At 48.2% G+C, this 14,670-nt stretch overlaps 1 protein-coding gene across 2 annotated transcripts in view; it reads left to right on the top strand.

Moving 5' to 3' along the window:
- NXN (nucleoredoxin) overlaps positions 1–14,670 on the top strand; it is a 146,018-nt gene that overhangs the window by 112,661 nt on the left and 18,687 nt on the right. For both annotated transcript variants that reach the window (XM_082605021.1, XM_082605020.1), the window contains exons 2-5: positions 9,966–10,083; positions 11,712–11,845; positions 12,376–12,476; positions 14,079–14,185. In XM_082605021.1, the coding sequence (XP_082461147.1) occupies positions 9,966–10,083; positions 11,712–11,845; positions 12,376–12,476; positions 14,079–14,185 (460 nt within the window). The remainder of the gene's footprint in view (positions 1–9,965; positions 10,084–11,711; positions 11,846–12,375; positions 12,477–14,078; positions 14,186–14,670) is intronic.

Genomic DNA, 14,670 nt, shown 5'->3' with positions numbered 1-14,670 from the left:
CTCCTACCTAGTCTTGTCTTTTTCTTTTACTGCAGCCTGGAGTAGCAGAGATGGACCCAGAAGGAGAGCGTGTGGTGTATTTCAGGCCTGGTGCCTTTGTCTGCAGGAAGCAGCGTGGACATGTTATTTTGTAAACCTCACGCTCTGCGACCCTTAGGGCACAGGTCCTCTTTCTAAACCAGCTGTACTGAAGGGGAAATTGATTGTTAATCTAGTTTCAGAGCTGCGTCCCCTGGGAGGGCTTTGATTTCTCATAAGCTGGTGCAGGTTCCGATCAGCCCGGCCCAGTCCACCTGCACCTCTTCCTTGATCTCACTGGTCCATTCTCTGTGTTGCCTCCAGACAGAGGAGAGCTGGGGAAGGGAAGGGATCAGAGACACTGTTAGATAAAAGGATAAGAGCTTTAATTCCACCAGCACTTGTCTTGAGTAATTTATTCTGCAGTTTAAAGAGCTTTCTGGGTCCCCAAGTCTCCCAAGGAACAAGGAAGAGTCTTGGTCATCAAGAAGCCCTTTAGGGCTTCCCTGGTGGCGCAGTGGTTGAGAGTCCACCTGCCGATGCAGGGGACGTGGGTTCGTGCCCCGGTCCAGGAGGATCCCACATGCTGCGGAGCAGCTGGGCCCGTGAGCCATGGCTGCTGAGCCTGCGCATCCGGAGCCTGTGCTCCGCAACGGGAGAGGCCACAACAGTGGGAGGCCCGCGTACCGCAAAAAAAAAAAAAAAAAAAAAAAAAAAAAAAGAAGCCCTTTAAATGGCTGAACTTGATTGCGTAGCTGGGCATCTAGTCTGGCTGACCCATCGACAGTGTTTCCTCTCTCCCTTCCTTCCTTCCATTGTCATTCCTCCATTTGCTCACCGTCATTTACTGAACGCGTAACGTGCCAAAAGCACTGTACTTGGCCAACCGCTGGACCAGGCTGGGAAATTGGAGTCTCAGGCCAAATCACACACTGGGAATCCTGCCTCAGAAGCAAGGCTTGGTCTTAACTCTGGGGATATGAGGACAAGGCCCTGCTGGAGCATTTAGAATGGTTCTGGGATAACAACAACAATATAATAATAGCAGCTAACACCTATATAGGACCTAGCCTGGGTCAGGCCCTATTCTAAGCACATCATATGACACATCTAATCTTTACAGCAGCCCAGTGAGGTGTAGGTACTGTTATCTCTGTTTTGCAAGTGAGAAAACGAAGAGAGGAGTTAGGTAGCTTGCCTGAGGTCACCAACTAACAAGTGGTCGGAGCAGAGTTAGACCTGGGCTCCAGAACCTGTGCTCAGTAACCTCTAGTGTATGTGTATACCGCCTTGACATTGGACAGTGGGACGGGGGGATTTCCCTCTCACACTGCATATATAATGGGCTTTGGTCATGTTTGGTTAGAAAGGGTAGGAAGATCTGTTTTCTTCTGTTTGAAGATCTGTTTTCTTCTGTTTGAAGATCTGTTTTCACATGCTGCTTCCAGAAAGGATGGTGTTGACCATGGTCAGCCTTTGGTGGAAGGGCTGGGGTAAGGTCTGCCTGAGAAGGTTCCAGCTGACCTTGCCAAGGAGCTGGCTGATTAATCCTGCATCTATGTTAGCTTTGGCTTGATCCCACAGATTTTCAGCAGCTGTTGAGAAATTAAAAACTTAGACCCCCAGTCAAGTGCAAGACCCAGTCCTCAGAATGAGAGGCAGATTCTGTGTCACCCTCAGGAGCTGGGGCTTCTCAGAAATTACCAGGTTGAATTTCCCTGTGGCATGTGTGGGTGCTGACTAATCCCACCAGGGTTTCCGATTAGCTCAGCTTTAGAGTCTGCATTTTTACAGTTTACCAGTCCCCAATCCCATCCCTTTTGATATTTGCTTCACTGTTCGGTCACTGTAAAAGCATTTCTGGTCCGCACTCCTGGGATGATAGCTCCTACCACAGCCTTGGGATCGCTAACGAGAACCTGCCACCAGGCTGAGGAATGGGAACTTTTAAGTAACCTGATAGCCTGGTTTGTCATCCTTTTTGCTTTTGGCCAAGTCTAGCTAATATCGTCTCCTCTTTCTTTTTTTTTTTTTTTTTTCCTGTACGCGGGCCTCTCACTGTTGTGGCCTCTCCCGTTGCGGAGCACAGGCTCCGGACGCGCAGGCTCAGCGGCCATGGCTCACGGGCCCAGCCGCTCCGCGGCACGTGGGATCCTCCCAGACCGGGGCACGAACCCGTGTCTCCTGCATCGGCAGGCGGACCCTCAACCACTGCACCACCAGGGAAGCCCTCGTCTCCTCTTTCTTTTTGTCTATTTCATCTTTGCTGCCTTGCCTTCTGTATTCTAGGCTTTGGGCGTTTGCTGGGACGCATTCTCTCGGAGTTGCCTGGCCTCTGGGTAGTTATGAAAGGAGGTGGGATGTGGCATCAAAATGAACTCTGGGTGGATGTTGTGCCAGGACGGTCACTGGAGCGAGAGCAGGCATTGGATGTGAAAGTCACTGGGTCTCTCTCACCTGCAGCAGTGCCGGTCAGCGTGGCCCTTCTAATGAACCTGTTCAGTAGCCGTTAGCCTTCTTTGTCCTGGTGACCTGGAAGGAGCTCCTGCCCTCAGTCCACCTCCCAGTTTCAGGTGCTGGGATGGGAACCGCCTGGCATGGCTCCTCTCCCTCCTACGCTCCTTGGTAGCAGACTGTATGGTATTTCACACTTCCAAGGCAGAATCAGACGTGAGGTCAGAGTTCTCTTAAAAAGAGAGAAAGGCAAAATCCAGGCTCAGTTTAAGAAAAAAAATCCAGTTGCCCCTTTAAAACCTGGAAAGCCAAAATGGGAGGTGGGAGGAAAAAAGGGAGGGAGGAAGGCAAACGGACCACATTAAACTGGGCCCCAAATATGTACGTGTTTTGCAGAAGGTGCTTACGGCAAAGAGACCACTTGCTACAGAAGGAAATCCCTGTTTTCTGAGTTTTATATGCAGCCTAGGCAATTGATTGATTAACTTTAAAATAGAGTTGACAGGAAAACATTTTTTGAAAAGGATGCTGACAAGACAAGGGGGAAATAAGCATAAATTTGATTCAGGTATTAATAATGTGTCTCATGTGTGTAATGCTTTAGTTTTCAGAGTGTCTCCACACACGTTACGTCGTTTAAGTTCTGTATTCATCCTGCGATGTGGGTATGACCGTGCTAGGCCAGCAGGTGTGACCTGCCCAAGGTCTGGTACCGTGTCACCTACTGACATCTACTGAGATGTCAGGGCCAGGATGGAAACCCAGGCGCTCCGAAGCCCATTTGGTTCCTCCACCACCGTTATTTCCTCCCAAGAAGAGCTTTGAGATAATGTAGAAGCACTTATGCTCCTGACTCTGGTTAAATGCTCTAATATCATACCAGGAAAGACTATGAGCTCATTTCCTAGGGATCCTTAAAAAATAAGCAACATTAGTGCCCTGTCCCAGGTGGTTCTGATCTTCACCATCCTGAAGGCAAAGGGATGAATTGGAGACCACCGGCGGTACCCAGCTCTGAATAAGTTTGGGAAGATGGCAGCTGCATATAGTGAGATTTTAACCTCCCACTCTTCACCATTGCGTCATCTTTGAGTTTAGGTAAATGCTGACTTTTATTAGAGGAAATTTTCATGACAAGAGTAAAGATGGGGCAATATCATAGTTCTCCCAGTTGAATCAAGGTTAAGCCATGTACTAAAGTGAACTCTTAAAAGAAGGGGGTCTTTTTCTGGGGTCTATAGACCTCTTGGAATCAGACAGGTTCAATAATCTGGCTTCAAAGAAATCACGAACTCTATGAAATTACACACAGACTTTTTTGTGCATGTGTATTTTCCTCTGGGGAAAGAGGATCTATATGTAGCTTTTATCATCAAAAGTGTCTGTGACCCCAAAATGGTTTTGAAACCAATGTTTTAAGAGGCCTTTTTGAAAACCTTTAGTGGACTTGAGATGTCAGCCACACTTAAAGGCACAGAGGTGAATCTTGGTGATCATTTCTTGAAGCTCATTTCCAGTTGGCATAAAAGAATCATCAAAGCGGACCTGTGTGACTTTTCTAACATAAATTGACATGGTTGGAATGATCATTCTTATGCCTTCTGCACAGTTTCAGAGCAGAGTAATCGGGATGCTAAAACCCGAGACAGATAGTCCCAAGCAAATCTATAAATCACTGATGAATGACATAAGTTCCTAAATAAATCACTATCATATAAAACTAGGCCATGATATGTTAGTCTACGAAAGGATCAAATTTTCAGCGTCAGATGTGAGTCTAGAAACATAATTTTTTCCCATTAACCCAGTGGGCCTTTACTTGGAAACAACAATGGACAAAACACAGCCATGACCTCCTGTCTTCCTTGAGATCCAGTGGGAAAGAAAGGGGAGGCTCTCTAGGGAGGGAGGAAGATAAGGGTCATAGGGGTTACAGTTTCTTCCCTCTCTAAGGAGGATATTGGGAGAAAAGAAATATCTGTGATGATCTGAGGTAGGACAAGGGGAGGGTGTTATAGTCCTTCTGCCTACATGAGGGACCCAGAAAAAATTGAATTCTTCCTTATCTGTTATGGGGGAGGGGACAACACCTCTATTTTTAGAGTCTTAAAAGGTACTACACTAAGCAGGCCTCATCCTCAGGTCCTCCTTTTATGACATCAGCTGGGGGATGGTCCTGACTCGCACTGAGTGGCCCAGCATTTAGGGGCTATGTTGCCCAGGTACCATAAGCCACCATTCCTCGAAAAATATCTAACCAAGAGCCAATCACATGCTTATGTTTCAAGTATAATATGGGTGCCTACATTCAAACCGCTGTATTACAATCCCATTACATCTGCCATCTTTATATTTAAAGCTCACAGGCTGCAGTTTCCTTTAGGAAAAAGACTAGCTACCAAAAAGCTTGTTGTTACAAGATGCCATTTGCTTGTGGGAGTCCCAAGTCCCTGGGGAGATACGATTATAGTGATCCCTTAACAATACACGTGACCAGGGAAGATTTCTTCTATGAAGGCAAGGATGGTTTAACTGTAGAGTGGTTACTAATGAAATCTACCACAACAAGTCAAAGGAATAACCTTAAAGTAACCATCCATTCCTGATAAAACTTTTATTTTTTTTAATAGATCCACTGTTTTATTTATTTATTTACCATTGTCTGCGCTGGGTCTTCGCTGCTGTGCACAGGCCCTCTCCAGTCGCAGTGAGCGGGGGCCGCTCTTGTTGCGGAGCACGGGCTCCAGGCGCACGGGCCTCAGTAGCTATGGCACGCGGGCTCAGTCGTTGTGGCTCGCAGGCTCCAGAGCGCAGGCTCAGCAGCCGTGGCGCACGGGCCTGGTTGCTCTGTGGCATGCGGGATCCTCCTGGACCAGGACTCGAACCCGGGACCCTTGCATTGACAGGCAGACTCCCAACCGCTGTGCCACCGGGAAAGCCCTTTTCCTGATAAAACTTTTGTTCAAAGAGTTAAGGAAGGCTATTTTTTTTAAATGATGGTAAAATAGACATAACATAAAATTCACCATCTTAACTATTTTTAAGTGTACATTGCAGTGGTATTAAATATATTCATGCCTGTTGTTGTGCAACCATCGCCACCATCTATCCCCATAACCTTTTTCATCTTTGTAAAACTGAAGCTCTACACCCACTTAATAGTAACTCTTTCTCCCATCCCCCCTACCCCCTGACAACTACCATTACAATTTCTGTCTTTATGATTTTGACTACTCTAAGTACCTCATTTAAGTGGAATCATCCAGTATTTGTCTTTCAGTGACCGGCTTATTTCACTTAGCATATGTCCACAATGTTCATCCTTATTGTAGCATACCCTTCCTTTTTCAGGCTGGATAACATTCAAGACTGTTTTGTTTAACATGTTAAAGGATATCTATCTCAACGCAATGGCTAATATTACATAAGATAGTAAAATATTAAAGATATATCCATTACAGTCAGGTAGAAGATAAGGATGCTGGCTACTTAATATTGTTTTGGAAATTCCAGCCAGAATGGTTCTACAAGAAAAGGAAATAAGGGCTTCCCTGGTGGCACAGTGGTTGAGAGTCTGCCTGCCGATGCAGGGGACATGGGTTCGTGCCCCGGTCCGGGAGGATCCCACATGCCGTGGAGCGGCTGGGCCCGTGAGCCATGGCCACTGAGCCTGCGCGCCCAGAGCCTGTGCTCCGCAACGGGAGAGGCCACAACAGTGAGAGGCCCGCGTACCGCAAAAAAAAAAAGAAAAGAAAAGAAAAGAAGTAATATAAATATTGAAAAAAGAAGATGAAGTTGTTTTTATTTGCAAATGGCATGATTTTTTATTCAGACTAAAAAAGTACTTTGAAATGTGTATAGTTGACCCTTGAACAACATGGGTTTTAACTGTGTGGGTCACTTATACACAGTTTTGGTGTTTTTTTCCCATAGTAAATACTATAGTACTGCGCTATCTGTGGATGGTTGAATCTGCAGATGTGGAACCGAGAATATGGTGGGCCACCTTGAGCATTCCAGGATTTTGGTATCTGCAGCAGGTCTTGGAACCAGTCCCCTGTGGATACCGAGGAATGACTGTATATTTAAAAATTGGCTGTTTTTACAATTCCATCTTTCCATTTGTGACCTGGATCCCACCTTTTTGCCTATTCAAGGACTTTGCTTCTACACTTTTCCTTTTCATCAGTTTTCTTCTTTCTTTTCTGTATTATTCCCCGTTGCATATATTACAGTATCTCCCATCTTTAAAATATCCTCCCTCTGACCTCATCATGTATTTTTCCAGCTACAATCCCATTTCTTTGCTTCCTTTACAGCAACACTCTTAAAGAGAGTTGCCTGTAGTCACTACCTCAGCCCCTTATCTGCTATTTTCTCCTCTTTTTATAACCTTTCTTCTTTCTGTTATTCTACTCTTGATGTTTCACGTGTTGTCGGGACGACTCGGACTTGTCTGGGTCCCAGGCCCATTGTAGGCATGTGTGCTGGACAGAGCTGTGCCCCGTCCTTCCCTCTTCATTCCAGTGTGTCTGTCAGCTTCACCCCTGCACTGACTCCTCCCCGACCCCAGCAAGGTCACATGTGACCATTGGTGCCACATCCACCGGTCAGTCCTCTGTCCTCATCTTATTCAGCATCTCAGGGCATTTGACACAGTGGCCTACACTCTCCTCTCCAAAACACTTTGCTCACCTGCCTATTGGGACACTGGAGTCTCCCTGTTTTCCTGTGTCGCTCATCACTCCTCAGCCTGCTGTAGGTGGTACCCGGCTCTCCCCTGGGGTCCCTTTTCCTCTGTAGCCGTGTCTTCTCCTTGGATGACCTCACCTGGTCTCATCCAAGGCTCTAGGATCCTCGCAGATACCAAAATCTGCGGATGCTCAAGTCCCTTATATAAAATCACATGGTATTTGCATATAACCTATACACATCCTCCTGTACACTTCAGATCTTCTCTAGATTGCTTACAATACCTAATACAGTGTACCTATAACGTAAATAGTTATACCTACAATGCAAACGCTATGTAAATAGTTGCCTGTGCTTGGCAAATTCAAGCTTTGCTTTTTAGAACTTTCTTGATTTTATTTTCCCCCGAATATTTTTGATCTGCGCTTGGTTGAATCCGCAGATGCGGGACCTGTGGATATGGAGGTCTGACTGTATGCTTAGAATAAAGTTCCGTTATTTTTACACGTCTACAGGGCCTTGAAGATCTGGCCCACGACTGCCCTCCTGACCTCATCGTGGCTCCCCTCCCTGACTGTCTGGCTGCGTCCACTCTCACCTTCCCCATTCAGCCTCCCCCCATGTGCACGTGACTTGTTTCATGTCATTATCTGTGCTCAAATGCCATTTCTTCAAAGATGCCTTCCAGAGCACTCGCTAAAACGTGCACCACTCCCCCAGTGGGCCTTCGCTCTTACCCTGCTCTGGCTTCTTTTTATTGCTTACAAGTGCCTGAAATTATTTTTCTCTATATATTCTTGCTTATATTGTCTGTCTCTCCCACTAGAATAGAAGCTCTGCAAAGGCAGCCACGTCATCTGCCTTGTTCTTTCTTGTCCCTTGGGCTGGCACATAGTAGGTGCTCAGTTAATATCTGTTGAATGAATTGCAGCACTTACCACGTGTAAAAAAAACATCTTGGGAAAAACAGTGCATTTACAACAGTGAGATAGATGTGTATCTCCTAAACATCAGTAAGTAAAAGAAAGATAAGCAACAAAATTGAGCATCATTTTTTCCTATCCAACTGGGAAAACTAATGGTAGTGATAATGTTGGTGAGAGTACCAGGAAATGGGTGCTCTCATTTGCCATTGGTGGAATATAAAATTGTCTAAGCTTTCATAAGTGATGAGTCATGGGTTATTTTTATCTCAGTTTTTGTGGTTTGCTATGTTTCCCATTTTTCCCAATAGTTACTTTTCCCCCCAGTAGTTACTTTTCAAATCAGAAAAATCTGATAACCTTAATCCCCCACCCCCCCAACCTTTTTTTTTTTTTTTTTAAGCCTGGCTGGATCCTGGTACCAGCAAACTTGTAAAGCTAATCCCACTGGTAGGCTGGTCTTGTTGTGTTGTTGAACCTCTTAAGAATGTTTAATCTGAATCCTGTATCGGGTTTCTCGGCAATAGTGCAAAATCGGTCACTGGAAACTTTATGGGCAGAGTCACCCTTGATCTGAGGTCCTGGCCGGTTTGGGGAGCCCAGTGGAAACGTGAGGCTGGGAAAAACATGCAGCACTAAGGGGGGCCCACCCAGTTAGAGATGGGGTCTCACAACCCTTCCTGCCAAGACCCGGGTCTCCATAGGCTGGGTAGGCCTCACATTTCTTGGCAGATACCCTGCCCAACTCCCTAGCTGCTTGGGACTGAGTTAAAAACAATGATCACAGCCACCCATGCCTTTTCCTCTGCTTTATGCAGCTGGATTTCTGATGCCTGTTTCCCTCGACACCTCCATACCCTATTGTGCCAGTGCCCACAGGGCCAGCCCCTCCTGTCTGGGCCCCAGGCCCCCAGAAGGGAGGCTCACAGCTGAATCACCAGTGGGCCATCCTGCAATCTCCCCTTGTTTCTTTCTTTTCTGGAGGTGCATCGGTAATTCAACATTTCATTTCTTTACGTCACTTTCTGGCCTTGGCAGTTCAGTTCCAGAGCTCTCAGTGGCCCACCTGAGCAGCACCACCCAGACGGCCAGGAGCTTACAAAGGAGCCAGCACACACTCGGCTCCTAGCCCTGGGCCGTCGCCTTCACACTTTCTCAGCCTCGGCTCTCAGACCCTGGCCCTCTGACAGCTGGCGCAGCTGACTGCAGGAACCTGCCAAGGACTGGGGATTGTTTTAAGTGGCACAGGGAAATGAGGGTTGGGGCTGGCTGAGGCTCGTGCTTCCCAAGTGTTTGCAGGCTGAGTGGCACACACTTAGAGCGACTACCGATATTTCGGTGCATGGACCTGGTGAAGTGGAGAGAGGGGCTGGTTTTAACTCTTGGTCATCTGTTGAATGCCCTTGTCCCGTCTCCCTTGGGGCCAAGGGGACACGGCCGAACACCTGCCTGATGATAGGGTGGAGAATAAAAAGCCTCTCTTCCTGCCTTAACCACCTGGTGGAGGTCTGACTGTATTTGAAAGATGCCTGATCCATCTTCACGTTCGTGCTTCTTAGAGACAGTGCCCACGGGAGAGGTAGGAGAGAAAAGCTCACCCAGGGCGAGTGTGGTTCTCCGTCGGCCTCTGCTGCGACTTGAGCCTGGGTGTGGCTCTGACTTGGGGTCCGCTCCACTGTCTCAGGCCGCAGGGACAAGTGGGATTGTAGCTTCTCTTGTCCCTTTTGCCCAGCCAGCCCTGCTTTCAATCAGTAATTCATTTAATCTGTACTTTCGTGTTTTCCAGCCTGTCTACCCCTGAGGCCCAGGAGGCTCCGAAGAACTCTGCAATTAATCTGGTTTGGATTTAACCACCTTCTTTTACTTTTCTTCTTATAGCTTAAACTTTGGAACAAATATCGAATTTCCAACATTCCATCACTAATATTCTTAGATGCCAGCACCGGGAAGGTCGTGTGCAGGAATGGGCTGCTGGTGATCCGCGATGACCCAGAGGGTAAGGCCTTGCTTTGTCCACCCGTACCCCCTGCTCTGCCCCCTGCCCTGCCCTCCCCTGTTGGTACAGAGGGTATAAAGGAAATACATGAGTGTGGGTTTACTTGGCTAGAGAATATTGTCTTGATGAAATTACAGTATTCTCCAGGTCATGGTTAAGATTTTTACGGAGATCAGAATGTCCCTCGTGGGGGCTTTAGTTCATGGGCCAGCGGAGATGGAATCTGAAAAAGGAAGTTTAGCTTTGAGGGCTGAGGAGGCCATTGAGAAGCGGCTTGAGCCCAGATTCCGACTCCTAGTGTGGTTTCAACGGCAGCTCTCACCTTCACAATCAGAGGCAGGCTGTGTGGTTTCGGGGGTTTTTTCTCATTAAAATTTTACCGTAGCAAAGTCGCAATCTCTGCATTGCTCTGCTGGCCTGGCGGTGAGGGCCCCTCAGTTCCTGGGGCTGCTCAAGTCCTAAGCCTTGGTCTTGCTGACTGGCCGGGTGGCTGGCTGTGCCTGGGTGGCTCTCATCACCCTGCTCAGAGGCTGTCCAGGGCCTGTTTCTCTCCTTCTCTCAACCCCCGCCCCCCAACCCTGTGCACTGGAGTCATAAACGTCATAAAAGTGTTACCAGATCGTCTTTCCCTCACTTACTGATCCAATTGGAGGATTCAACCTGGGTCACAAATTTTCCCAGTAAAAATTTCACCTGCTTCAAAGAATTGTCCTCAGTAAAAACCAGGGCAGGTAGAACCAAGTCTTTACCTTCTGAAATGTAAACACACACGCACACACACACCCCACTCTGAAGCTTGTTAAAAACCCAGCTTCCCCGCCTCCACCCCCAGAGATTTTTGGATCCATTTGTTTCAGGGTGGGCTTGGCCACCTGCTTTTTCAGCCAGGCTGTGCTTCTTTCTCCCTCCCATCCTCCACCCACCCCAGGCGATTTTGAGGCAGTGGTCCCTGGACCACCCTGTGAGAAAACACTGTTCTGTTGAGTGGGGGAGCATATCATTTGCTCTTCCTGCCTGGGGCCTACGTGTCACCAGAATGTCGACCATCTGGGTTGAGTGGTTTTACGCTTTCCTTTCAGTAGACTGAAATTCTCATCTCGCTGTGTTCCCTGGGCCCCAACCCAGACCAGCTGAATCAGAATCTCTGGGGGTGGGGAATTTTACAATTCCCCAGCTGATTCTAAAATGCAGAGTTGAGAGACACTGAGAGTCCAGGGTTGGAACTGAAGAAACTCACAGTTAATACCCGAGGCAGTGATTTCCCAACTGTCCCATCATCACAATTACTCGGGGAGTCGTTTTGCTTTGTTTTGGACATGCATCTTCAGCCTTGCCCCTGAATCCTGAGACTGGGGGTGGGGGGTGACCTGGGCTTCTGTACTTTTCAAAAGTCCCCCAGGAGATGGGTCCTGTGGTCATCCAGGTTCAGGAACCATTGCCTTGAAGGTAGGTAGGGCTCTGCCGTGGACGAGTCCTGCTTTTATTCCTGGTTTAGCTGTGGATTCTATGGATATGTTAAAAAATACTGTTTGGTGATAAAGTTGTCATGCTCTGCGGCCCTGAGGCCTTTTGGGTCAGAGGCCACGAGGAAGAGTCTTAACATTCTCGCTGTCTGTTGCCTGTTTCAGGTTTGGAGTTCCCTTGGGGGCCTAAACCCTTCAGGGAAGTCATTGCAGGGCCCTTGCTTAGAAATAATGGGCAGTCCCTGGAGAGCAGCAGCCTGGAGGGGTCTCACGTGGGAGTCTATTTCTCTGCACACTGGGTGAGTGTTTGGTCCCTCTTTAGTCCAGACAGAAGGGAGCAGTGATGTCACCACCAAGACCAGCTGGGGTTGGCTTCTGGAGGTGTGACTGCTCAGGTGTCATTTCCCTGCATTCTTGCCTTCTCCTGTGCCCGAAGCATGGCTGTCATGCTGCAAGTGCTTATTGTGATGAATGACATTAGCAGCAAGCAAACGACTTCTTTGGACTGGCCTAAAAGGGTAGTCCTTCCCCCTAAAAAATAAATAAATAAAAAGAGGAGTCCTCCTAACCCATTCTGACAAGGCTCCTCATGGGCCCCGCGGGAGCTCATTTTAACTGCTGCCTGCTGGCACCCAAGTGGATGGAGCAGGGCCTGTGCTGGATACGCGCCATCACGAGAGGCACATTTGTTTCTGCCTCTTCCGTAAACTGGAAACGCGATCCGACTCCTGCTTGGGTGTTGCTGACCTGGCCTCTACGGGCAGGTGGCTGGGAATTGGGAAGGAGAAGGCACGACGTGCGGCTGCAGGATCCCACTCATGTCTTCCAGTGTCCACCCTGCCGAAGCCTCACCCGGGTCCTGGTGGAATCCTACCGGAAGATCAAGGAGGCAGGCCAGAAATTCGAGATCATCTTTGTCAGTGCAGACAGGTAACACGTGCTGGGGAGCGTGGCGGTGCATCTCCCCTTTTCTCTAGGTGGATGTCTCTTGCCGTACACATCTCGCCTCTTTAGCTTAGAGCCTGGGGGATGGGGATCAGGGGAGACATATCTGGGATGATTGTCGGAGGGACAGATACATTTCATATTTACTCACGTAATTGTCTGAAGGGGAGCCAAGAAAAACCCATCCTTGTTGTCAATATTAAGGGACATCCCAGTTCTGGCCTGGGGCATTTGAGATTAGCATGCATTTTTTTCTGATTAGTTCAGCTTTGTGGATGGTGGTGAAAGGATGTGGAGGGGGGAGGATGGAAAGAAAAGAGCCGGAGACTAATGGAATGTGGCACCTATCCTAGCGGGCTCTGCAGTCATTTCTCTTAGCTCTGGCCACATGCTTTTTCTAGGGGCTCTCCTCAAAACAAGAACAGACATTCTTCCTGGAGTACGTCAGGACCTTTTAGCCTCAGTCTCCTCTGTTTCTTGCCCTCTTGCCGGCTTTACTCATCAGTGACCTTCCTTCATCTCAAAGCTCCAGCCCCAGTTCAGACCAAGCCACCAGGTGTTCTGTTCACAGAGGGGTCTCTGAGATGGCAACACACGGAGGGCCTTGTGTCCACTGTCGTACCCTGGATGTCTGCATGATGCTGTCCTCAGTTTATTGGCCCTTGGGCCCCGCCCCACTATGCTGCGGGGGGGCCCCCCCCCGCCCCATGGAATGGGGCAAACCTGAAGGCATGCCACAGGGAGGAGTCACTTTGTTAAAGCTTTAAAAAACATCAACTTGGGAATTTCCTGGCGGTCCAGTGGTTAGGACTCCACGCTTTCACTACTGAGGGTGTGGGTTTGATCCCTGGTCAGGGAACCAAGATCCTGCAAGCCCCCTGGCGCAGCCAAAATAAATAAATAAATAATAAAAAACGTCAACTTTATTGAAGTACAATTTACATACAATGAAATTCATACATTCTGGGTGTACAGTTCAATGTATTTTCACTAACGTATGTACCTGTGTCACCATCACAGTGAAGGCATAGAACATTCCCATCAGTTAAAAGAATCCCTCGTGCCTCTTCTCAGTTAATCCTCACCCCCAAATCCCAGCCCCACGGATCCCCGGATCTGCTTCCTATCACTTGATTAGACTTATCACTCCTAGAGTTTCTTAGACATGGAGTCATAGGTATATGCTTGGTTAAGTGTCCTGTACACATCACTGTTGTGTGCACAGATTACAAACATTGCAGGGAACGTGGTATCTGAACATCTAGGCTCCTCATAAAAGTAAGACCTGTCGGTGTTGGAAAAGGAGAAGTTAAGCTGAGCTGGATGTGTAGGATGCAGAGGAGTGGGATGTTGACATGGCCTGGCATTTCAGTTTGGCGTCCACCTGTCGTGTGGAGCTTTGCTTTGGGGTGTGCACTGGAATGGGCAGGGCAGTGTCCTCCAACGGCCTGGTGTCCGAGGAGCACGATGATTAGAAGCCCCGGCATCTGTAGGGCCCTGGGCACGACTTGGTGGAAGGTGGGGAGGACCCAGTGGTGGTGCCTTGGGGGGTAATAGGGCTTTGTCTCCGTGTGTGTGTCTCTGTAGGTCAGAGGACTCATTCAAACAGTACTTCAGTGAGATGCCATGGCTCGCAGTCCCCTACACCGATGAGGCCCGGCGGTCGCGCCTCAACCGGCTGTATGGAATCCAAGGTAGGCGTGCCCGACGCGCAGGCTCCTTGGAATACTGCTTGTCTGGGCTCACCACCTCTTTGGCTTTCCTTCTAGAGGGAAAAGAACATCTTTATTTCCATGAATGTTCGCATTCTTTAGCATCTTAAAAATATGCGGTGGATTTTAAGGTATGTAGATTATCCCTCATTAAAGCCTTTTTTTTTTTTTTTAAAGTGCTTGTCCCGGTGAGACAGCTACTTCTCACCACCCGGCCTAGTGGGTTCTAATGTGGTTGGGCTATGGAGAACACCTGCCCAATGACTCGGCCAAAACCCTATCCCGAGGTTCTTTCTGTCAAACAGACCTGAGGGTGACCTTTGGTTCTGTTACTCAGGCTCCTTGAGCCTCGGTTTCCTCATCTGTAAAATGTGGATGATAAATTTGCCACAAAGAGTTGCTGGGAGCGTTAATAGGATAATGCAATTCCCATACTTCGCACATTCCTGAAGTGTCATAGTGACGGC

The sequence above is a fragment of the Mesoplodon mirus genome (assembly GCF_964341445.2).
Source record: "Mesoplodon mirus genome assembly, chromosome: 18".
Lineage (NCBI taxonomy): Eukaryota > Metazoa > Chordata > Mammalia > Artiodactyla > Ziphiidae > Mesoplodon > Mesoplodon mirus.
Note: the sequence above shows the minus strand (reverse complement) of the source record. Positions and strands in the feature narration are given on the sequence as shown.